Source organism: Jaculus jaculus, chromosome X, assembly GCF_020740685.1.
Source record: "Jaculus jaculus isolate mJacJac1 chromosome X, mJacJac1.mat.Y.cur, whole genome shotgun sequence".
In the NCBI taxonomy this organism is placed as follows: Eukaryota; Metazoa; Chordata; class Mammalia; order Rodentia; family Dipodidae; genus Jaculus; species Jaculus jaculus.
Genome location: NC_059125.1, coordinates 66406166 through 66431475, shown reverse-complemented (window position 1 = coordinate 66431475; position 25310 = coordinate 66406166). Strand labels below are relative to the sequence as shown.

Here is a 25310-nt window from a genome sequence, read left to right as displayed (position 1 = left end):
TCTGATTTTTTTTTTCAATTACTTACCTCTTTCACTCAGCAAAACATTGCAGGCTTAATTATGGTAATCATATGTCTTAAAATCAAATAGAATTGTTTCATGCTAGTCAGTTCTTCACTGCTGAGACAAGCATCCAACCAGAAGCAACTTATGGGAGGAAAAGGTCTATTTCAGCCTTATAAATCCAGGGGAACACAATGCATGATGGATAAAACTGGTTTCCATTCGTAGATCCAAGTTGAGAGACACCATCAATAGCCAGCACTAATAAACCACCAATGAGACTGAGTCTATAGAGCCACACATTTAAACCACTACATTCCAACCTTAGCCCCCAAAGACTCTTGACCATCTTAGAATGAAAACTGCATTCATTTCAACTTCAAAGCATTCCATAAACTTTACTAACTTTAAGACTGTTTCAAAGTCCCAAGTGTCATCTGAGATTTAAGACTGTCCCTTACTTGCGAGCTTTTTAAAATCAAAACAAGGGCTGGAGAGATGGCTTAGTGGTTGAGGGCTTGCCTGCAAAGCCAAAGGATCATGGTTCGACTCTCTAGGACCCACATAAGCCAGATGCACAAGGTGACACATACATCTGGAGTTTGTTTGTAGTGGCTGGAGGCCCTGGCATACCCATTTTTCTCTCTCTGCCTCTTTCTCCTTCTCTCAAATAAATAAATAAAATATATTGAAGAACTAAAATCAAAACAAGTTACACACTTCCAACATATATTGACACATTTCCATTGCAATAAGGCATAACAAACAAGGAGAGGATCAACCCATGCAAAAAATTAGTAACCAGCAGGTAAACATCAATAATCTATAGTTCAAGTCTGAAATCCATAACCAGTCATAACAGTCTCTGTATTTTCTATTCTGCCCCTACAGCTGCAACAGGTAGTCCAGGGAAAAGTTTCATCCTAAGCTAAAATTGCTTCATAGTAGCCATAGTTCTGGTATATTAAAAACATCTTCAAGTCTATACTTTGGTCTACAATACAGGACTGTCACCCTGGTTCACAATGCTGCATTTCTGTAGATGGTTCCTGGAATTGGTTCTCTTCATACTATGGCCTTACTGGGCTTCTACACAGACATTCAACCCAGTTCACATGCCACATCTCATCAGTGGCTTCTGGAGCTATGTTGCACATCCAATCACACTTCCACGCATTTTTATGCTTCCTAAAAAATCGTCAGGTGTACAAGAGCACAGCCAATTTTGTAAATTCAAAGGACATAAACCTTAACCTTGAAGAGCAGCATATACCTTTAGAATTCTTCCTTTAACTCAATGAGCATCTGCTGAGTGGATTCCACCCTCAGCCATCTTTTGCATTGTCCCAATGCAAAGCAGTTGGTCCACCCTTAATGATGATTATCTGCTTAACAATTGCAGCATCAGTGACTTAAAACCAGTCTCTGTGCCAGTAATATACTTGCTTACATTCCTCTGTGATAAACTGTACATCCTTTATCTTTCTTCTATACCTTCCACCAAGCACATCAGTTCATTCCCTTTTTCTTTTAGTTTTTCAAGGTAGGGTCTTGGTCTAGTCTAGGCTGACCTGGAATTACTATCAGTCTGAGAGAGAGAGAAACAGGGAGAGAGAGAGAGGGAGAGAGAGAGAGAGAGAATGAATGGGTACACCAGGAGCTTCAGCCACTGCAAATGAACTCCAGATGCATGCACCATCCTGTGCATCTGGCTTTAGGCTTTGCAGGAAAGTGCCTTAACCACTGAGATATCTCTCTGTAGTCAAGTTCATTATTTTTAAATTCAACCTTAATCATACTTTCTTGGCATGGGCAGAAGAATATTGCCAGCCTTTATGCCAATATCACAGTTCCAACAAAGTTCTAGGCTGTCTCTCCTTCCCCCTTGAAAGTTCACAATTCAAGCTCCTTATTGCTGAGACAAACATTCAACCAGAACCAGCCTATGGGAGGATAGAGAGTTATATCAGGTTTACAAATCCAGGGGAATACCATGAATGGTAAAAGAAGTTGGCTTTCTTTCATAGATTGAAGCAGAGAGATACCAACATCAGCCAGCAACAGAAAACCAACAGCAAGCAGAAACAACCAGAGTTCCAATTGCTTTCCGCACAATTTAGGGCTGTACTTCAAGATCTCGCCCCAGTGACATGTCTTCCCCAGTATGGCTGTGCACACTGTAGACTCAAGATTCAACCTAAGTCCATGGTGACACACATTTAAAACACTTAAATTCATAACTTATTTCTTATTAAAAATTCCTTAAAACATACCAACATCACTGTCTTTCCATGTGTATTTTTAGACTAAGTATACCCATTTCTACAATCTTGTAGGAATTTTATTAGGAATTGCATTAAGCTAGTATAACATTTTAGAGACAATTAATAAAAGTTTAATATATCTAGTCCCCTAATCAGTAAGTATGGTGGATCTTTGCATATAATAACATTTTTATTACACTCAGAAATTTTTATAATTCTTACATATCCTAAAATATTTGGGAGATTTATCCTTAAGAACTTAAATTTTGTTTTCATGTTATTTGCTACTGATATTGCTGTGGAACAAACCTCCCGAACTCCTTTCACATGAAAGAAGATTATAAGGGAATCTTGGCTGGGGAGATGGCTCAGCAGTTAAAGGCACTTGCCTGCATAGCCTGTTAACTCAGGTTTGATTGGCAAATAACCACATAAAGTTAGACACATTAAGAGATGCATGTATCTAGAGGGGGTTTTTTTTTTTTTGCAGCAACAAAAGGCCCTGATGAACCTATACACACACACTCTTAAATAAATGAATAATTTATTATTTTTAAAAATAAGGTTCTGGGCATGGTGGCTCATGCCTTTAATCCCAGCATTCAGGAGGCAGAGGTAAAAGGATTGCTGTGAGTAAATGGCCAGCCTGAGACTACAGAGCAAGTTCCAGGTCAGTCTGGGCTAGAGTGAGACTCTACTTCCAAACAAGCAAGAAAGCAAACACAAAAAGGTATAAGGGAATCATATCATTTCAGTGATGGCATAATTCAATTAGAATAATCTCTTCAAGGCTTATTCATGTAGTATGTATCAGAATTTCCTATACAACCTGATTATTCTTTTTGTCTGTATGTTATGTGTGCCTGTTCATGTGTATGAGTGTGAATGTGTTTATGGAGGTCAGAGGACAAGTTCAGGTGTTGGTTCTTGCCTTCCACTTTGTTTGAAGCAGGGTTTCTTTGCTGTTCCACTGCTGTACTTTCCAGGCTAATAGACCTGTGAGATTCTCCTGTTTTCCCCTCCCATTTCATTGCAAGTGTGCTAGGATTACAAACATTCTCTACTGAGTCTTTTTACATGATCATCTAGATGGTCACATCCGCCTACCTCAACTCCTGGAATGCTGAGACTTACAGGTATTTGCCACTATATCCAACTCTTGTTTTTTCATATAGAAATTCATAAGCCAAGCGTTTAATTCCAGCACTTGGGAGGCAGTGGTAGGAGGATCCTTGTGAGTCCAAACTGGGACAGAGCAAGTGCCAGGTCAGTCTGCACTAGAGTGAGACCATGCCTACCTTGGAAAACAAACAAAAAAGTCATATAGAAATTTGTTAATAACAACTTGCCCTTCTTATAATATCCTAGGATTCCCCTTTCTCTGCCTCCCATCTTGGTATAGGAAGGCTAGGATTAAAGGGGCTTGCTATTGTGACTGGCTTTTTATGTGAGTGTTGGGGATCCAAACTCAAGTCATCAGGTTTGAACAGCAAATGCTTTTGCTCACTGAGATAGCTACCAAGTCTGATTTTTGTTTGTTTGTCTGTTTGTCTGTTTTGGAACGGGGTACCATTCTTGTAGATGAAGCTGGCCTGGAACTTCCTATGTACCCCAGGCTGATCTCAAACTCACAATTCTTCTGACTCTGCCTCATAGGTGGTGGGTTTGCTTATTATCCACATGTTCTAGCACATATAGCACATCCAGAGGTTTTTCAATTTCCCCATTAATTTATTATTTTACTCACTGATCAAGAACCTATTATTTAATTTTCATATATATGTATGTTTTCTAAAATTCCTTGGTCAGAAAAGATATCTGATGATTTTTGTTGTTGTTTGTTTTTCACAGTAGGGTCTCACTCTAGCCCAGGCTGACCTAGAAATCACTACATAGTCTCAGGCTAGCCTTGAACTCACAGTGATTCTCCTATGTCTCCCTCCCCATTGCTGAGATTAATGGCATGTACCACCATGCCTGGCTGATGACTTTCATCTTATAAAATTTCCCTTTATGTGTGTGTTTGCATGTAAGTGAACATGAAGGCTATAGAACAACCTTGGAAGTCAATCTTAGGAATCCTGTAAACTTTTTGAGACAAGGTTTCTCATGGTCCGGTCTCATCAATTAGGCTAGCATGACTTGCCAGTGAGCTCCAGGGGTCCTCCTGTCTCTGTATCCCTAGCACTGAGATTATAGATTACATCACCATGACTGGCTTTTTAAATTTTAAACTAGGAAGTACTTTAATCATTTTTCTTGGAAAAAAAATTTCCAGACACTTGACAGTTCATGACATCGTGATGTACTGTCTGGAAGGGGCTTATAGGAGTTGGCCATGAGTATTAGAAGACATGGTGGTATCCTACTTCATCATACGTGAATGGCATGAGCCATAGTCATATATGGGAAATTTCTAGCTGCTAAGCCACTATCAAAACAGTGTAATAATAAATTACATATTGTTTTTCTTTTCTCTCTCTCCTCCTATCAATTCCACCATATAAAGCCCAGTGGCTAGCTTACACTCGTCTTCACTTCGATAGGAAAGGGAGTAATGAGAAATCACTCCTGAGTCTGCATGCTTTCCTCTTCCTCCCCTTGAGATGGTTCTGCTGTATGCTCTGCCTCTTCATCTACATCCTTCTTCTCAGGGGGCTCCTCATAAGCCTTTTCTGAGGGTGTCACTGTCAGTCTCCCCCAAGTAGGTATTTCAGATCCTGGCCCAGGATCTTCCTAAAGCCACCATATGAGAGGATTCAAACCAGAGTCTGAGCTGTATAGCAAGCCATGTCCTGTTGTTGAGTGTCATGACTATGTAAATCCTGAAGTTTTCACTCTCACAGGGGTCACTGATACCTACAGAACCTGGCAGAACATCTCTGTGGACAGAATCTGCAAGTAACACCTATATACCACATTTACCACCAAAGGCTGACTGGTGGGATTAGTCATTACAGCATAGTGCCCAAGTAAGTCAAAGATCCATGGTGTTAGAGACTCAAAGCCAGAAAAAGAAATCCTCAAGTTCTTGGTAATCTGATGAGAACATTAACTGTGGACTCAGAAGCATTTCCTCAAACCAGAGGACATGTCAAATGACTGCTAAGCCACTCTACAACCCCGTTATATACAAATGGAGTTCTGGATCCAGCTTCCAGAGATTGGGAAGCATTCTTATGATGAGAATTTTCACCATAGCATCAGAAAAACTGACCTTCAAGTCAGTTTTATTGATTAGCATGGTCAAAACTTCTGAAGGATGGCATTCCACAACTTTGTTCCCCAGAGCAGCAACAGCTTCAAACGTCAGGCAGAATCTTTAGTATTGCCAGCAGATTAGCCACATTCAAATTGTCAATCACTTTGTTTATTTTTGTCACCAGAGAGCAGGGATCTTCTCATAAACCAGGTCTTGATTTCTCTTCAGCAAAGCTTCGCTGAAGGAAGTTTAATCAGGTGTTGGTTTGACACAGGGAAAAAGTATTTCAAGAAAATAGAAGTCAAACGGGATATGTGGCACAAAATGCCAGAACCCTCCTCCAGGGCTTCCTCTGGAACCAAAGTGCCCACCACTACCACAGCCTCGGTCGCTTCTTGAAATACATAGATTTTTTTACATTGATGACCTCTTATCAACCATATTATTTCAAATTTGCTTACCTTCATTTTTTCTGGAACTTTCTTATGGAAATAGAGCCCTGACTATCACTCACAGTTCTCCCCACTCTAAATGGTTCCCTGATTTGCCTCCATGATGTTGTAATTATTCTGCACCCACCCAAACCCTGCCTTTGCTTTTTAAAAACAATATTTTATGTATTTATTTGACAGACAGGCGAGAGAGAAAAAGAATGGACACACCAGGGCCTCCAGTCACTGCAAATGAACTCCAGATGCATGTGCCACCATGTACTTCTGGCTTACTTGAGTATTGGGCAACCAAACTTGTATCCTTCAGCTTCCTAGAGAAGTACCTTAACCTTAAGCCATCTCTCCAGCCCGTTTTTTCTTTTTAAATTTTTTGGTTTATTTTTATTTATTTGAGAGAGAGAAAGAGAGAGAATGGGTGCGCCAGGGGTTCTAGCCACTGAAAACGAACTCGAACTCGAGACACGGGCGCCCCCTTGTGCATGTGGCTAACTTGGGTCCTGGGAAATTGAGCCTCAAACCAGGGTCCTTAGACTTCATAGGCAAGCACTTAACTGCTACACCATCTCTCCAGCTGCCCCCCTTTTAAAAACATAAGCAATGGGTATTGAATTCAGGTTCTCAAGCTTTTGAGACAAATGCTTTACCATCTGAGTAATCTTCCCAAGTACTTGTAAATTTTTAAGAATTATTTTATGGCCTAATAAATAATATACTATGGAAAATGTTCCATTCGCACATGAAAATCCTAAGGAATGAGATGCTCCATAAATGTCTTTTAGCAGACTTTCTTAATCTGCAACATAGGTAAAAGCCAACATTTCCTTAGTGATTTTCTATCTGTATATTATCTTTTTCTTCTGTTGAAGTTCTCTACTGTTTTTTTCAAATCTGACTGTTTGCCACTAAGTTTCTGTTATTGTGTATGTGTGTGCATAATATGTGTGTCAACTTTCAGATATTGATCACCTTGCAATTCTTTTGAGGCAAGGTCTCTTACTGCTTATTGTTTCATTTGCTGTTCTTCTAGCTGGTCAGTGAGGTTCTGGGAAATTCTGTTTCTGCCTCCCATCTCATCATACAAATTAAAAAAAGCCCACCACAGCCTGAAGCTTTTATGTGAAATCTGAGGATTCAAATTCAGTACTCACACTTGCACAGAAAGGACGATATCCAGTAATTAATCTGCCAAGCCCCTGTCAAACTTTTGAATACTTGCATTATATGAGTAGGTAATATGACACTGAATAAACATTTATATTTCTTATATGTTCTTGGTTGACTGTTTTTCCCTATTTTACAATTTTGCTCTGAGGTCCAGGGATTGATCCCAGGAACTACCCAAGCCAGACAAACACACTACCACTGAGCTATAGCCTCAGGTTTCTTTCAAGTTTTAAACTTAAGTTGTACATTGTTTGATACATGTACCCCTGTTTTGTTCTAGTTTTGTTTTCATGGACTATCTACTTATGTCCGTTCACTTTAAATCTATGTCCTTAAACATGAAAGTGTCATAAGCAGCAGAAAGATATCGTCATTGATAACTATTAAAAGTCTTTTTTTTTTTTCCAGAAAGGGTTTCACTTTGTGGATCATATGAACAAGAAGTCATGATCTTGTCCGAGCCTCTAGAGTACTTGGATTACAGATATGTGCCACTAAAACTGAATTATTCATTGGAAAACATAATCCATGTGCACTTAAAATATTCATTCATTTTGCCATGCTGGGAACTAAAACCCAGTCTTTGAGCATACTAGACAAATGGTCTACAACTGTGTCACACTGGCAACCTAACATCCAAAGTAATAATAAATAGGTATGGTGGTTTGATTTAGGTGTCTCCCATAAACTTAGATGTTCTAAACACTATGTTCCCAGCCGATAGAGATTTGGGAATGCCTCCTGGAGGCAGTGTATTGTTGGGGGAGGCCTTATGGGTATTATAGTCAGTTTCCCCTTGCCAGTGTTTGGCACACTCTCCTGCTGTTTTTGTCCACCTTATGTTGGCCAGGGGGTGATCTCTACCCTCTGCTCATGCCATCATTTCCCCCTGCCATCATAGAGCTTCCCATTAAGTCTGTAATCTAAAATAAATCTTTTTTCCCCCACAAGTTGCTCTTGGTTGGGTGTTTTCTGCCCCCAATAAGAACCTGACTGCAACAATAGATAGGATTTACTATAACCATTTTGATTATTGAAGCAATGATTCAATTTGCTATTTTAAAGTTTATATGGGGTTATAGCAGATATTTTAAATCCCAAAACAGCGGGCCGTTGAGAAAGCACTCACCAGAACTGAATGGTATAAGCCTATTGGTGAAGAAACCTCAGGCTAAGGTTGCAATACATTGAGAGGTATGCTGACTAGCAATTATAGTGCTGAAAAACACTATGTGAGCCTCTGGGAAGATAATGGAAATCAATAGCATGAACAAGCAGTGGATCCTGCAATATATACAAAATCAACCAGTCAGGCAAAAAGTACACACCTATGCAATAGTGGCAGATAGTTTATGGGAGTAATCAACTGCTCTCTGAGTGGATATAAGTCTTGCTTGGTGGGAGAAAATTTCCATCTGGTATTAAGAACCAAGCAGAGAACTATTACTTGAAAGGTCTTAAACACTAGATCAAAGCTTCCACTATTCCTTGGTTTAAAGGAGAGGTTATGCTTGTCAAAAAGGCTTCTGAATGTCTATGTTTATCCCATTTGACCCATGCAACTCTCACTTTTGGTTATTATGACAGCAAATAGTGGGGAGACCCAAGACCTATCAGAATGACAAGAAAAAAAAGCTGATTACCTAGCAGGATACAAGTCATCTCTATCACACCTGCCAGGGCCCAGGAAACATTACAGAGGAAGTGGTGGATTAAATATGAGTGCAGCTCTCACTACTGGCCAGTGAACCAATTCCAGGGTGATGGTATTAGACACTGAGGGACTCAAAACTCATCAAAGCAGAAAATTAAAGGCTGATGAGAGCTGAACATTAAAGGAGGGTCGTAACATATCCTCCAAGTTTGGGGGAACATGGCAGCAGAGGTGGCAGAAGGAATATAAGAGCCACATGTGGAGAGATGTATTCTGAAGCATTGCCCCTACCCAACAGAGACTGACTAGTGATTTCATGACCCTACAGGGATTACCTACAACAACACTGATAAGGGACCTCAGTGGAAAGGGTATGGGAGAGAAGAGAGTTAAGAAACGACTGCAATCCCCACTCCAGTGGTCCCAGTCTGCTGGGAAGACCTACACCCACACCCACCCTTGTCTAAGTTGGTAGGAACTCTCCCCTCACAACAGCCTCCTCACAAAGTGAAGAAACCCGAAGGAGGGCTAGAGAGATGACTTAGCGGTTAAGGTGCTTGGCTGTGAAGCCTAAGAAATCCTGTTTGAATCCTCCAGACACCGCGTATAGCCAGGCGCAACATTGACACAAGCATGCAATGCCGTGCAGGCCCACAGGGGGGTGCATGAGTACCGAGTTTGTTTAAAGCGGCTGAAAGTCACTGGCGCACGCATTCTTTCTTTTTCAATAAAAAATAAAAATAAAGCCCTGTGTGATGGCACAGGCCTTTAATTCCAGCACTCGGGAGGCAGAGATTTGAGGATTGCTATGAGTTTGAGGCCACCATGAGACTACACAGTGAATTCCAGGTCAGCCTGAGCTAGAGAGAGACCCGACCTCAAAAAAATAAACAAACCTGAAGGAGAAGGCATCAGGGACTAGCTGAGTAGCTCCAAAACAACAGTAGACACTCTTCACAGCCTCTCTTTCCCCTACTGCGTATTCCAAAGGATCTCAGCCACCCCTTAGCCACACAGTATCCAGCACAACTGATCAGAACAGCAGATCCACGGATCCAAACAACCTAGCTAGGCCCACAGCACAACAATGAAGGACCCAGATGGGTACTCAGCATACTTGAGACCAGAAGACATCCCAAAAAGTAAAAGGGCCTACAGACACTGGGTCAATATCTGCCCAAATACAGGTATATAAGCCTGCAATGGAAGTGCTAATCACACCTTCAATGTCAGGGCAGATTATGAGTTAGATTAGATTAATGTACTCTTGGTCAGCTTTACCATTATTAACTAAGTTGCATTTGGGGTTGACTTTTGTTACTCTTGATGCTTCTTGATTTACAGTGCCTTTAGCTTTTTCCTCTGTCATTCTTGGGGACAGGGTATCACACAGCCCCAGGCTGACCTGGAATCCATTTCAGACCAGAAATCTCAGCTTCTCAGTTGATAGGATTAAGGGTGTGGGGCAACCAACACAGTTAGGAACTTTGACTTTGTTAGACTATTTGTTTTAATCCCCATTCTTGCACAAATACTCTGTGCTGTTTTTTTTTTTTTTAATTTTTATTAACATTTTCCATGATTATAAAATATATCCCATGGTAATTCCCTCCCTCCCCACCCCCACACTTTCCCGTTTGAAATTCCATTCTCCATCATATTACCTCCCCATTACAATCATTGTAATTACATATATACAATATCAACCTATTAAGTATCCTCCTCCCTTCCTTTCTCCACCATTTATGTCTCCTTTTCAACTTACTGGCCTCTGCTACTAAGTATTTTCATTCTCACGCAGAAGCCCAGTCATCTGTAGCTAGGATCCACATATGAGAGAGAACATGTGGCGCTTGGCTTTCTGGGCCTGGGTTACCTGACTTAGTATAATACTTTCCAGGTCCATCCATTTTTCTGCAAATTTCATAACTTCATTTTTCTTTACCGCTGAGTAGAACTCCATTGTATAAATGTACCACATCTTCATTATCCACTCATCTGTTGAGGGACATCTAGGCTGGTTCCATTTCCCAGCTATTATAAATTGAGCAGCAATAAACATGGTTGAGCATGTACTTCTAAGGAAATGAGATGAGTCCTTTGGATATATGCCTAGGAGTGCTATAGCTGGGTCATATGGTAGATCAATCTCTAGCTGCTTTAGGAACCTCCACACTGTTTTCCACAATGGCTGGACCAAATTGCATTCCCACCAGCAGTGCAGAAGGGTTCCTTTTTTTCCACATCCCCGCCAACATTTATGATCATTTGTTTTCATGATGGTGGCCAATCTGACAGGAGTGAGATGGAATCTCAATGTAGTTTTAATCTGCATTTCCCTGATGACTAGTGACGTAGAACATTTTTTTAGATGCTTATATGCCATTCGTATTTCTTCCTTTGAGAATGCTGTATTTAGCTCCATAGACCATTTTTTGATTGGCTTGTTTGATTCCTTATTATTTAACTTTTTGAGTTCTTTGTATATCCTAGATATTAATCCTCTATCAGATATATAGCTGGCGAAGATTTATTCCCATTCTGTGGGTTGCCTCTTTGCTTTTTTCGCTGTGTCCTTTGCAGTCCAAAATCTTTGTAATTTCATGAGGTCCCAGTGATTAATCTGTGGTTTTATTGCCTGAGCAATTGGGATTGTATTCAGAAAGTCTTTGCCAAGACCAATATGTTGGAGGGTTTCCCCTACATTTTCCTCTAGCAGTTTCAGAGTTTCAGGTCTGATGTTAAGGTCTTTAATCCATTTGGACTTAATTCTTTTTTTTTTTTTTTTTTTAAATTTTTTTTTTTATTTATTTATTTGAGAGCGACAGACACAGAGAGAAAGACAGATAGAGGGAGAGAGAGAGAATGGACGCGCCAGGGCTTCCAGCCTCTGCAAACGAACTCCAGACGCGTGCGCCCCCTTGTGCATCTGGCTAACGTGGGACCTGGGGAACCGAGCCTCGAACCGGGGTCCTTAGGCTTCACAGGCAAGCGCTTAACCGCTAAGCCATCTCTCCAGCCCTGGACTTAATTCTTGTGTATGGCGAGAGAGAAGAATCTATTTTTCATCCTTCTGCAGATATATATCCAGTTTTCAAAACACCATTTGCTGAAGAGGCTGTCTCTTCTCCAATGAGTATTTTGGGCATTTTTATCGAATATCAGGTGGCTATAGCTACTTGGGCTTACATCTGGGTCCTCTATTCTGTTCCACTGATCTACATGTCTGTTTTTGTGCCAGTACCATGCTGTTTTTGTTACTATGGCTCTGTGGTATAGGTTAAAATCAGGTATGGTGATACCACCAGCCTCTTTTTTGTTGCTCAGTATTATTTTAGATATTCGAGGTTTTTTGTGATTCCAAATGAATTTTTGGATTGTTTTCTCTATTTCCATGAAGAAAGCCTTTGGAATTTTGATAGGGATTGCATTAAATGTGTAGATTGCTTTAGGTAAGATTGCCATTTTCACGATATTGATTCTTCCAATCCAGGAACAAGGGATGTTTCTCCACTTTCTAGTGTCTTCTGCAATTTCTCGCTTGAGTGTTTTAAAGTTCTCATTGTATAAGTTCTTTACTTCCTTGGTTAGGTTTATTCCAAGGTATTTTATTTTTTTTGATGCAATTGTGAATGGGAGTGATTCTCTGATTTCATCCTCTGTGTGTTTGTTGTTAGCATATATGAAGGCTACTGATTTCTGTGTATTTATTTTGTATCCTGCTACATTGCTGTAGGTTTTGATCAGCTCTAACAGCTTGCTAGTAGAGTCTTTAGGGTCCTTTATGTATACAATCATGTCATCTGCAAATAATGATAACTTGATCTCTTCCTTTCCAATTTGTATCCCTTTTATGTGTGTCTCTTGCCTTATTGCTATGGCTAAGACTTCCAAAACTATATTAAATAGTAGTGGGGACAGTGGACACCCTTGTCTTGTTCCTGATTTTAGTGGAAAAGCTTCCAGTTTTTCCCCATTTAGTAATATGTTGGCTGTAGGCTTGTCATAAATAGCCTTTATTATATTGAGATATGTCCCTTCTATTCCCAGTCTCTGTAGGACTTTTATCATGAAGGGATGTTGGATTTTGTCAAATGCTTTCTCTGCATCTAATGAGATGATCATGTGATTTTTGTCCTTCAACCCGTTTATGTAATGTATTACATTTATAGATTTGCGTATGTTGAACCATCCCTGCATCTCTGGGATAAAGCCTACTTGGTCAGGGTGAATGATCCTTTTGATATACTCTTGTATTCTGTTTGCCAATATTTTGTTGAGAATTTTTGCATCTATGTTCATGAGGGAGATTGGTCTGTAATTTTCTTTTTTTGTTCTATCTTTGCCTGGTTTTGGTATCAGGGTGATGCTGGCCTCATAGAAGGAGTTTGGTAGAATTCCTTCTTTTTCTATTTCCTGGAAAAGCTTAAGAAGCAATGGTGTTAGCTCTTCCTTAAAAGTCTGGTAAAATTCAGCAGTGAATCCATCCGGGCCTGGGCTTTTTTTAGTTGGGAGATTATTGATAACTGTTCGGATCTCCATGTTTGTTATAGGTCTATTTAAGTGATTAATCTCATTTTGATTTAATTTAGGTAGGTCATATAGATCAAGGAAATCATCCATTTCTTTCAGATTTTCATACTTTGTGGAGTATATGCTTTTATAGTATGTCCCTATGATTTTTTGAATTTCTCTGGAATCTGTTGTGATGTTACCTTGTTCATCACTGATTTTATTAATTTGTGTCTCTTCTCTCTTTCTTTTGGTCAGATTTGCTAAGAGTTTATCAATCTTGTTTATCCTTTCAAAGAACCAACTCTTTGTTTCATTAATTTTTTGGATTGTTCTTTTTGTTTCTATTTCATTAATTTCTGCCCTAATCATTATTATTTCTTCCCGTCTACTAATTTTTGGTTTGCCTTGTTCTTTTTCCAAGGCTTTAAGGCGAAGCATTAGGTCGTTTACTTGCGACCTTTCTAATTTCTTAATATAGGCACTTAAGGCTATAAATTTACCTCTTAGAACTGCCTTCATTGTGTCCCAGAGATTTTGGTATGTTGTGTTCTCATTATCATTTGACTCTATAAATTTTTTGATTTCCCTTTTGATTTCTTCATTGACCCACTCATCATTTAGTAGTGTATTGTTTAGTTTCCATGATTTTGTGTATGCTCTATAGCCTTTCTTGCTACTGATTTGTAGTTTAATTCCATTGTGGTCAGATAGAATGCAAGGAATTATTTCAATTTTCCTGTATTTGGAAAGATTTGCTTTGTGTCCTAATATATGGTCTATTTTAGAGAATGTTCCATGTGCTGCTGAAAAGAATGTATATTCTGCAGCCTTTGGATGAAATGTCCTGTATATATCTGTTAGGTCCATTCCTTCTATGACCTCATTTAGTCCAGATGCCTCTCTGTTTATTCTTTCCCTGGATGACCTGTCAATTGATGAGAGTGGGGTGTTAAAGTCAACCACCACCACTGTGTTTGGTGTTATCTGTGACCTTAGTTCTAATAGTGTTTGTTTGACGAATTTGGGAGCCCCCATGTTAGGTGCATATATGTTTAGGATTGTAATGTCCTCCTGTTGGAGTGTGCCCTTAATCAATATAAAGTGACCTTCCTTATCTTTCTTGACTAACGTCGGACTAAAGTCTACCCTGTCTGATATTAGGATAGCAACCCCTGCTTGTTTTCTAGGCCCATTTGCTTGAAACACCGTCTTCCAACCTTTCACCCTAAGGTAATGTCTATCGTTTGTAGAAAGGTGAGTTTCTTGGAGACAACAAATTGTAGGATCCTGCTTTTTTACCCAGTCTGCAAATCTATATCTTTTCGTTGGGGCATTGAAACCGTTGATATTAAGAGATATTATTGAAAGGTGTGTTTTTATGTTTGCCATTTGTGTGTGTGTGTGTGTGTGTGTGTGTGTGTGTGTGTTACTGGTTCTACTTGTGCTCTCTTCTGTTAACTGGTATTTGAGTATAGCTTGTTTTTTCTAGGTTCCTTATATGTGTGCTTTTCCTTTTCTTCAGCATGGAGGATTCTATCAAGTATTTTCTGTAGAGCTGGTTTTGTCTTCAAATACTCCTTTAACCTGCTTTTGTCATGGAATGTCTTTATTTCTCCATCTATTTGAATGGATAACTTTGCAGGATAAAGTAACCTTGGTTGACAGTTGTTATCTTTCAGAACTTGGAATATATCACTCCAAGCCCTTCTGGCTTTAAAAGTTTGTGTTGAATAATCTGCTGTAATCCTGATGGGCTTGCTTTTGTAGGTAACTTGATTTTTCTCTCTAACTGCTTTCAATATTTTTTCTTTGGTTTGTGTGTTTGGAAGTTTGAGTATTATATGGCGAGGAGAGGTTCTTTCTGGGTTTTGTCTGGCTGGGGTTCTAAAGGCTTCCTGTAACTGTATTGGCACCTCTTTCCCAATTTGGGGGAAATTTTCCTCTATGATTTTGTTGAAGATGCCTACTATGCCTCTGGAGTGGAGTTCTTCTCCTTCTACTATGCCCTGAATTCTTATATTGGATCTTTTCATAGTGTCCCGAATATCTTGAAATTCCCACTCATACTTTTCTATAAGTTTGTCTTTCTCTTTGTTGGACTGCATTAGGTCTGCCACCTGATCTTCTAGCTTAGATATTCTGTCCTCTCCCTCATCCATCCTACTGGTGAGATTTTCTACAGAGTTTTTTATTTCATTAACTGTGTTCTTCATTGCTAGTAATTCTGACTGGTTTTTCTTTATTATTTCTATTTCCCTATTTATGTCTTGTATTGCCTTCTTTATTTCATTAAATTGGTGTCCTGTCTCTTCTTTGATTCCTTTGATTTCCTCTTTGATTTCTTCTTTGATTGTTTTCATGTGTTCTTTGACCTCTTTGAACATATTTATAATTATTCTTTTGAACTCTTTCTCAGGCATTTCCTCTAACTCGTTCTCACTGGAGTTCATTTCTGATGCATTAATACTTTTAGGTGGATTTATATCGTCTTGCTTTTTAGTGTTTCTTGTGTTATAATGTATATATTTTTGCATCTTGGATTAAGTTAATGCTTGGATTTTCTAGCTAGCTGTGTATTCTTAGCTGTATCAATTGATTTGATGTAATATATTTTCAGGGTAGGACCTTAAGGTATTAGGTGTGGCTCTTAAGACTCTCAGAGTATCTACAAAGGTGTTCTTAGGGGTTGAGTTTCCCTGCTATAGGAGTATTCAAGCAGGCTGAGTGGAATAAAATACAGGTAGATTCTAAAATTTAACTAAACACTGTACACATTCAATCAAAAACAGCCCCGAGTATGTATGCAAGAGTAGTTATTATAATGACCAGATCCTCTACCAACAAAGAGGTTTAGATTTCTGGTCTGTTGAGGGATCCAAGTCAGCTTGTGACCAAGTGAGACCCTTCCCTGGTACAATCCCAGTTACCTTGGGTGATTTTGGTCTCAGTCAAGTTGCTGCCTGGGTTGTCGGGCTGCTGTTTTGATTTCTGGAGCTGGGCACTTGCTTTTCCTATGGGGCAAACCGAGCTGCTGCTGCTGCCAGCTGCTGCTGCCGTAGCTGCCACCACCGGAGCCACCACCGCTGCTGAAGCTGCCGCTGCTGTGTCCTCCGCCGCTGCTCCCCCCGACGCCGCTGCTCCCCCCGAAGCCGCTGCTGCGGGATCTGCCGCCGCCTCCGCTCCTGGGTCCGCTGCTGCTGGGGCCGCTGGTACCGGTGCTGGAGCCGCTGAATTTGCTGCCGAACTCTGCTCCTGCTTGGGTCCCGCTGTCAGCCCAAGTTGGCGTGGCCGGGTCCCGGGCCGCTGCTGTGTTCGCTGGAGCTGGGCTCAGGCAGTGGGGGAGGGGAGGGAGCCGCGGCTGCTCTGGTTGTCTCACTGCTCCACGTGTTCTACCTCACGGTCTTCTCCTCCGCTGCTTGCTGCCGCTCTCCCCTCACGTGTCCCGAGTTGCGGAGAGCGCGGTGTGAGGGGAAAATCCCGCACCTGGCTTTTCCTGTGGCTCGAGCCGAGTCTGGCGGTTTTCTGCTGCGCCGGGGCCCCGGGCAGTTGGCCGAGCTGCCGGAGCCGCTTTTCCCGCCTTTGCGGGCTCAGGATGCTCTATAACTCTTCTACTTCTCTGCTGCAGCCTCAATTTCCTATACACCTCACTTTTTAGTAAAAGTGTGTATTTTGCTGAGTTTTTTTGGTCTTTTTCCCCCCTAAGCAGCTTTGGCGTGGTACCTATGCCGCCATCTTAACCGGAAGTCCCCTGTTCTGGTTTTGATTGACTGTTTATATTGTTGAGTTAAATTTTAGAATTGGCTTGTATTTTGTTCCACCCAGCATACTTGCATAGCAGGCAAACATAACACCTAGGGTCATTTCTGCTGCAACTATGGAAGTAAAAAAGAGCCACAGCTGCAACTTTAGCTCCTTTCCTGAAGATAGATAACATTGGTTTTACTTATCTAAGAACATTGCAGATAACTAGAAAACACAAGGAACAAATTAACTCAGGATGCAGAAATCTTTAATTATAATTCCCCCCAAATTAAAAGTCCATCAGAAATGTCCTCCAGTGAGACCCATTTAGATGACATACCTGCCAAAGCATTCAAAAGAATGATTATATCTATTTTCAAAGGAATCAAAGAAGAAAACAAACTCCTGAAAGGATCCCAAGAGAACAAATGAAACTAACTTAACGAAATAAGGAGGTCAATGTAAGAAATAAATAAGGAATTAAAAATAATGAAGAACTACCAATTAGAAATACTAGAAATAAAAAACAGTAAGTTAAATAGAAAACTCTGTAGAAAGTTTCACCAGTAGAATGGGTCAAGGAGAGTACACAATATCTAAACTGGAAGACAAGGTGGCACATGTAGCACAATTCAACAAAGAGAAAGAAAAACTAATACAAAGGTATGAATGGGAATTATATGACATACAGGACACTATGAAAAGAACAAACAGAAGAACTCAAAAGTATAGTAGAAAGAGAAGAATTCTATTCCAAGGGCATAGTAGGTGTTTCCAATAATATCATAGAACATGCCAGCACACATAGAGGAAGCAGTTAGAATATCAAAAAGATAAAACCAAGAAAGAACTTCTCCTTGACATATTATAAATAAACTACTAAACACACAAACCAAATAAAATATATTAAAAGCAGAGCAAAACATCAAGTCACATATACAGGCAAGACAATAAGGATAACAGCAGATTACTCAATTTGTACAAACTTTAAAAGCCAGAAGGGTTTTGAATGACGTATTCCAAGTTCTGAAAAATAACAACTGTCAATGGGAAGACATCCCATGTTCTTGGATTGGAAGAACCAATATTGTGAAAATGTCAATCTTACCAAAAGCAATCTATACAGTTAATGCAATCCCCATTAAAACTCCAATGGCATTATTCACAAAAATAGAAAAAAACAATCCTAAAATTCATTTGGAAGCACAAAAAGCCTCGAATAACTTAAACAAATTTGAGCAACAAAAATAAGGTTGGTGATATCACCATACCCAATATTAAGCTAAATTTAAAGCCATAGTAACTAAAACAGCATGATATTGCCACAAAGACAGACATGTAGATTACTGGAACACAATAGGGGACACAGGTATTAATTAAGGAAGGTACAGCCATCTGATTTTTGACAAAAATACCAAAAATATTCATTGGAGAAAATATAGTCTCTTCAACAAGTGGTGCTGGGAAAACTGGATATCTATATGAAGGATATAAATAGATCCTTGTCTTTCTCCACACACAAGAATCAAATCCAAGTGGATCAGGGACCTCAATATCAGACCTGAAACACTGAAAATGCTAGAAGAAAAGATAGAGGAAATCTATTGGCATAGGTAATGACTTTCTGAACATAACCCCAATTGCTGAGGAAATAAAACCACTAATTAACCACTGGGATATCATGAAATTACAACGCTTCTGTACAGCAATGGACACTGAATAAAGCAAAGAGACAACCTATAGAATGGTAGAAAATCTTTGCCACCTACACATCTGACAGAGGATTAATATGCAGAACAGACAAAAACTCAAAAAAATCAAATAATGTAATTAAAAAATGGGCTATGGAACTAAATAGAGAGTTCTCATTGGACAAAATGCAGAAATAAAGATCTAAAAATGTGTTCAAATCATTAGCCATCAAGGAAATGCAAATTAAAACTACTTTGAGATTCCATCTTACTCCTGTAAGAATGGCTCCCATCAAGAAACAACTGACAATAAATGTTGGCGAGGATGCTGAGAAAGGGGAATGCTTCTACACTATTGGTGGGAATGTAATCTAGTAGAGCCATTTTGGAAATCAATGTGGAGGTGCTTGAGACAGCTAAAAATAGATTTACCATGTGATCCAGCACACCTAGGCATGTATCCTAATGACTTTTCTCACTACCTTAGGGATACTTGTACAACCATCTTTATTGCTGCTCTATTCACAACAGCTAGGAAATGGAACCAGCCTAGATGTCCCTTTACAGATGAATGGATAATAAAGATGTGGTATGTCGGGCACTGCCAGACACAGGCTGGAGCCATCAGGAGATGGGCCTGAGTTGCCAGGCAAGGCTAAGTAACCCCAGGCTACAGGAAGCCACTTCCTCTCCAAGCCCAGCATGCCTAAACTTATGCTTTGCCCTGTGACCATTGGCCAGTTGCCTAGGAAACTCCTTATATTGTATCAGCCAGCAACCTTTGCACAGCCCATCCCCCTGTACCATATACCTTCTCCCTGCCATTGCTTATGTGCTAGAATGTATGTACCCATATGCTGTTTAGGCACCAGCAAGCAACCTGGTATATCCAATCCATTTAGGACACTTTTCCCACTCTCAACTGCTTATAAAACCATTCCCCTATTGATTAAAGTGAGCTGTTCACAAAGACTGTCTCCTGAAAGTGATTCTTCCATCACACTCACTCCCCATGGTTGCCTGAATGCCTTCAGAGAACTGTGGCCCCCAAGGATCCAGGGACCCACAGCAAGCACCTGAACAGGGACCCTATGGGATGGGACAGGATTGATGAGTGCTCTCACAGAGGGACTGGGAGATATTGGCCCATGTGACCTTGCCTCTTTTAGTTTTGGTTTGTGCCATCAGGAGGGACCAGACACAATAAACTGGCAACTGACATCTCTTGGCCAAGGCCACTCTTCAGTATTGACTAAAGGCCAGATGTCCTCTGCCTGGACCCCAACAACCCGCTGGGTGTTGGCAAAGATCTTACATCTACTTCTTTTCAACACAAAAAGCCACTAACACATTGACCTCTGAAAAGCCTCTAGGGTAGGTCACCAGTCTCTTTAACTTGTGGATAGGCTTATGACTGGACTATTGGGGAATCCCCTGTGGTGTATTAAGCCCTTGAGAATGATACCCTCTGGTCTTGGCATTTCCCCTCTTTTTCTATCATGAACAATATTGTCTCCCACCAAAAGAAATCACAGATTTGTAGATTCAGGCTGTCTTGAAAGTTAGGGGAATGAAGCTCTCCCACAAAGAGGCTAGCTTCTTTTGGGAAGAAGTCCTTTAGGTCACCCCCTGGATGAATTCTGGGGATCCAAGTGACCCAGACATATGGAACCACATAGCTTATCTGGCCAGGAAACAAACAGTTCAGAAAAGAAATTTCCCCTCATTCCCTTTTCATATCCTTTCAAGTTTCTCTGCTAGGGCAGAAGGAAACTTACAAGCTGGCCTAGACAGTGGAAACTTGGCCCATGGGGGAGCAATGTCTCCAATGGCAACCAGTGGTTTGAGGGGCCCTCTCCATTCTCCAGCAGCCCCTGGCAGTCTTGAGGGCCCTCTCACTTCTCTAGAGGCCCCCAGTGGTCTAGGGTGACCCTCTCACTCCTTTCCCCTTCAGGAAGCTGGGCTTGGGCCAGCAGTCATCTTGACCATTACATCTAAATGTACCAGACCTGAGCCTGGGTGAGTGCCAAGGAGCAGGGCAAGGTTGATCCAAAGGTGGTGAGTCATGAGAGATCCTGCATAGCCCAGCCCCCGCCTGCAGCACCAACACCAACACCATGAAGTGGCAAAAAAAAAAAAAAAAAAAGATCACTCTTAACTAAAGCCTATGGTGAAATAAGATTTTACAAAAACAATGCTATATTTTCTTAAGATATCATAAATATATTTTCTAGGTCGACTTTAACTTACATAGAGGATTATTGATAACAACAAAATTCTCTCTGAGGTGGTGACTTATAATTTGCCAGGTATTTTAACAAAGATTGTAATGTCCTGTTACTTAAAAGGAGGAGGCAACTGACCTGATTACTAGGCCAGCCTGCCTCAATAGAGAAACAAAATTTGCCTTAGTTACTCCTAATAAAATCATTTCCAAGTGTGTTACAGGTACTAATGCCATAAAATTGTCATTAACCTAAACTACTTGCCTGTCAGCGAATAACGGGAATAATCAATTTGGTGTAGTTTTTCTTAATAGTCTTATAAGAATGATGGTTAATTATGGGGTGAGATGAGTGGATTGAAGGAACTGGGAAGAAAATTTTCAACGTTGGTCATAGATTGCTCATTAAAAATGCTTTTTGAGTGGAACTTAGATCAAAATGTTAATGTACGTGGATAAAAGTATGTGTGTGTAGGAAAGAATTTTCAGGCATTGTAAACTTAAACACCATGCCTAAAGTAAAAGACTTTTTCAACTATTTACAATTTTTTAAAAAAGTTTATTGTAACGTGCACCAGACCCCAAGACAACACTTCATTCTAGTTACAGGTAGCAAAAGATGTTAACAATGACAGGAAATCCAGATGTTTAAATAGGAATGGATAAGGGGCACCATATTCTCAAGACTTTGGAACAGCTTACTTTTTGCCAGATTTCTTAATTCCACCTGTGGCCAGGGGTCCTTTCCCTGAAGCCTTTGCTTTCAGCTCCTCAAGTTTCTTCTGTTCCTCCTTCTGTTTCTGCTTGAAAGCCTTATCCTCCTCATCCATCTCCTTGGTCTGTTTCTTGGGATGTTTCAGGGGCTTCTTCTTGCCACATTCATGGCCCAACATGGCGCCACCCGTATTTACAAATTCTTAAAGATGCTTTAAGTAATTTAATTTCAGTCACTATAATGTTGACGCTCAAGTTAGGTAAAATATGCTGGGATAGCTTGCTTAAGCTTTATCAAATTTAAATTATGGGGAAAACATAAAATTGTTTTATGTTAATAAAAATTTCCCTGGTACATATAATCAATGACTATCAAGATTAAGCTAAAATCATTGGAGATGCAAAAAGTTACCAAAAATCTCCCAACTATAAAAAGTCCAGGCCCAGATGGATTCACTGATGAATTTTACCAGACCTTCAGGGAAGAACTAACACCATTACTTCTTAAGCTTTTCCATAAAATAGAAGAAGGAATCCTACCAAACTCCTTCTATGAAGCTAGCATCACCCTGATACCAAAACCAGGCAAAGATAGAACAAAAAAAGAAAATAACAGACCAATCTCACTCATGAACATAGATTTAAAAATTCTCCACAAAATATTGGCAAAAAGAATACAAGAATATATCAGAAAGATCATGCACAATGACCAAGTAAGCTTTATCCCAGAGATGCAGGGATGGATCAACATACTCAAATTGATAAATGTAATGCATTATATAAATGTACTGAAGGACAAAAATCACATGATTGTCTCATTAGATGCAGAGAAAGCATTTCACAAAATCCAACAAGGATAGGATGGGGGTACTTAATAGGATTGTATTGTATATATATACATAGAAGAATAGGTTGAAGGGGGTAAAAAGGCCTAAAGTGAGGTCAAGGGAAGAGATTGAGTAAAGGAAAGGTGGAAGGAGGGCTAATCAAAAGCTAAGAGGAAATTAAACAAAGATCAAATGGAATCCTCCATTTTTGGGCAATGGAACACTCAGGAGCTGTAGATTGTTGCTAGGAAATTTTCAGTGCCAGGGATGAGATACCTTCCAGTGAGTTGTTGGCCAGGGTGGTCCCTGATGCCCCCAAAACATTATAGGCCATTGCCGAGGCCCTTTGTTTCCCACCAGGAATAGATGGTCAGACCCCATTGCTGGAGACTCCACATACTTGGACTGCAAGGGCACTGAGAAATCCTGCTGGAACTGAGATGATAACCTTCTCCATGTAGACCAGCTGACAGAAAGCTGTAAGAAGCCATTCTACATGCAGTTCAATGGGAGAAAGAGATATCACCAGTGAAGATACTCAACAGTGGACACTGCAAGCCTTGTATTTGGCCAGCCAGGCCAAATGAGCCAACAGGGCTATAGTGGCACGTCTGTCATGGTGGGAAACAAATGCCCTCTAATTGTACTGGAGGCCCGCTCCATGGGAGGGAATACATCCCTGATACTGAAAACTTAAATCAGGGGTAGTCATGAGCCCTAGCGGTGTAATGTTTGCTACTGTCTAGCTAAATGTATATACTATGCTCACCAAATTGCCCAGTAAGCACTTCTCTTAATGTTCACACCCTTATATTAATGCTACTCTCACTTTTGGTAGAGAACCTTTTCTTTTTAGATGGCAGTGACCTTGGCATGACTCAGAAGGCATCATGGTGCTGGAAAGAAGTGACTGGAGTGCTAAGTACTGCAATATCTCTACCACACCTTCCAAGGCTCAGGGTCTAATGCAGAAGAGGTGGCAGAAAGAATGTAAGAGCCAAAGGAAGGGTAGGACTCCTTACAACGTGCTCCTCCAGAGACAAAATGGCATGGATACCCATGACCTCACAGTGCCTGACACTACCTACACAAGACCATCATAATAGGAGGAAAAGATCATGACATCAAAATAAAAGAGAGACTGATTGGGATGGGGAGGGGATATGATGGAGAATGGAATTTCAAAGGTGAAAGTGGGGAGAATGTGGGTATTACCTTGGTATATTTTTATAATCATGGAATATGTTAACAAAAATTGAGAAAAAAAAAAAGTGCTTGTTAGCAAAGCTGCTGACCCAGGTTCACTTCCCCAGCTACCCTTGTAAAACTGGACAGGCATTTGTATGCAGTAGAGACTTTCATATGCATGTGCCTGTGCACACACACACACAAACACACAGAAATGATTTTTTTTTTTTTTTAAATAGGGTTTCACTCTAGTTCAGTTTGACCTGGAATTCGTTGTGTATTCTAAGGGTGGCCTTGAACTCACAGCGATCCTACTACCTCTCCCTCTTGAGTGCTGGGACTAATGGTGTGTGTTCCCAAACCTGGATAAATAATTTTTAAAAATCAATAATAGCAAGTGCTGGAGAGATGGTTTAGTGGATAAGTCACTTGCCTGCAAAGCCAAAGGACCCAGGTTTTATTCCCAAGACCCCCCCGCCCAAAAAAAGAAAAGAAGGAAAGAAAATCAAGGAACCTTAAAAGAAAAGTCAAAAGCTTATAGCATGGCATCGCCATGTTGGGTACCATGGGCCCAGTTTCCTCACACCTACACATGGACATGGAAAAGGACGGATGAGGAAGTCTTTTTCTATAGAGTCATGCAGTATGCCTTGTGTCACATAAGTATTCTAGCTTTGTCTTTGGCATTTGGTAGTTATAGAAGTTGGACCACTTAAATCCTATGATTAAGACTTTCCAATGGCATCTCATCACAAAATAAAATCCTATCTCCCTTGGGCTGGAGAAATGGCTTAGTGGTTAAGTGCTTACCTGTGTAGCCTAAGGATCCTGTTTCGAGGCTTGATGCCCCAGGACCCATGTTAGCCAGATGCACAAGGGGGCACATGCATCTGGAGTTCATTTTCAGTGGCTGGAGGTCCTGGTGTGCCCATTCTCTCTTTCTCTCTCTGTTGCTCTCAAATAAATAAATAAAAACAAACGAAAAAAAAAATTTAAAAATCTTATCTCCTCTCTTTGCTTTATAAAAGTACATGGGTTGGCCCCTGGTTTAGCTCATACTGATTTTCCTCCTCAGTGTTGCTCATTTTACTCCTTGTAAATGAGGCAAGCTCATTCCCCAAGCCTGGAACGTTCTGCATCTGCCATTCAGTCATGTTTCAGTTTTTGTATTCTTCTCAAAAAAATTCTTAGTCACAATAATGTCAGTACAATTTATTATCTTACTTTCCTTGTAAGTATTCTCTATTGAAGAAAATGGTGTTGCTTTGTTGACTACAGTATTCTTTGTACCTGGGACAATGCTTAAGACATAGATTCCATTTTTTTCTAGTTATTTGAGCCAGGGATGTATATAGCCCAGGTTGGCCTAAACTCACTATTCATTCAAAGAATAACTTTGAACTCTTGATCCTCTTGACTCCACCTCCTAAGTCCTAGGATTATAGACATTCGCCACCATGCTTGGTTCCCAAATGGTTTTTGAATTATCAATAATGGAAGGGGGACATATAAATGTTACTTACCCTTTGAATTTATTCCTCTCATAAAAATGAAAATATTCACTTTTTTTTTTTTTGGAAGTAGGGTCTCACTCTGGTCCAGGCTGACCTGGAATTAACTCTGTCATCTCAGGATGGCCTTGAACTCATGGCAATCCTCCTACCTCTGCCT

The 25310-nt window shown here is 40.3% G+C and overlaps 1 protein-coding gene and 1 pseudogene across 1 annotated transcript; both read right to left on the bottom strand.

The window, feature by feature from the left end:
* Positions 1-4832: 4832 nt before the first annotated feature.
* LOC101604588 lies at positions 4833-10108 on the bottom strand (annotated as a pseudogene).
* Positions 10109-21460: 11352 nt separating this feature from the next.
* Positions 21461-21803, bottom strand: LOC123453225 (translation machinery-associated protein 7-like). Its single transcript, XM_045140065.1, has one exon. It carries the CDS (start codon positions 21801-21803, stop codon positions 21609-21611), a length of 195 nt encoding a protein of 64 aa, XP_044996000.1. The 3' UTR covers positions 21461-21608.
* Positions 21804-25310: the final 3507 nt, after the last annotated feature.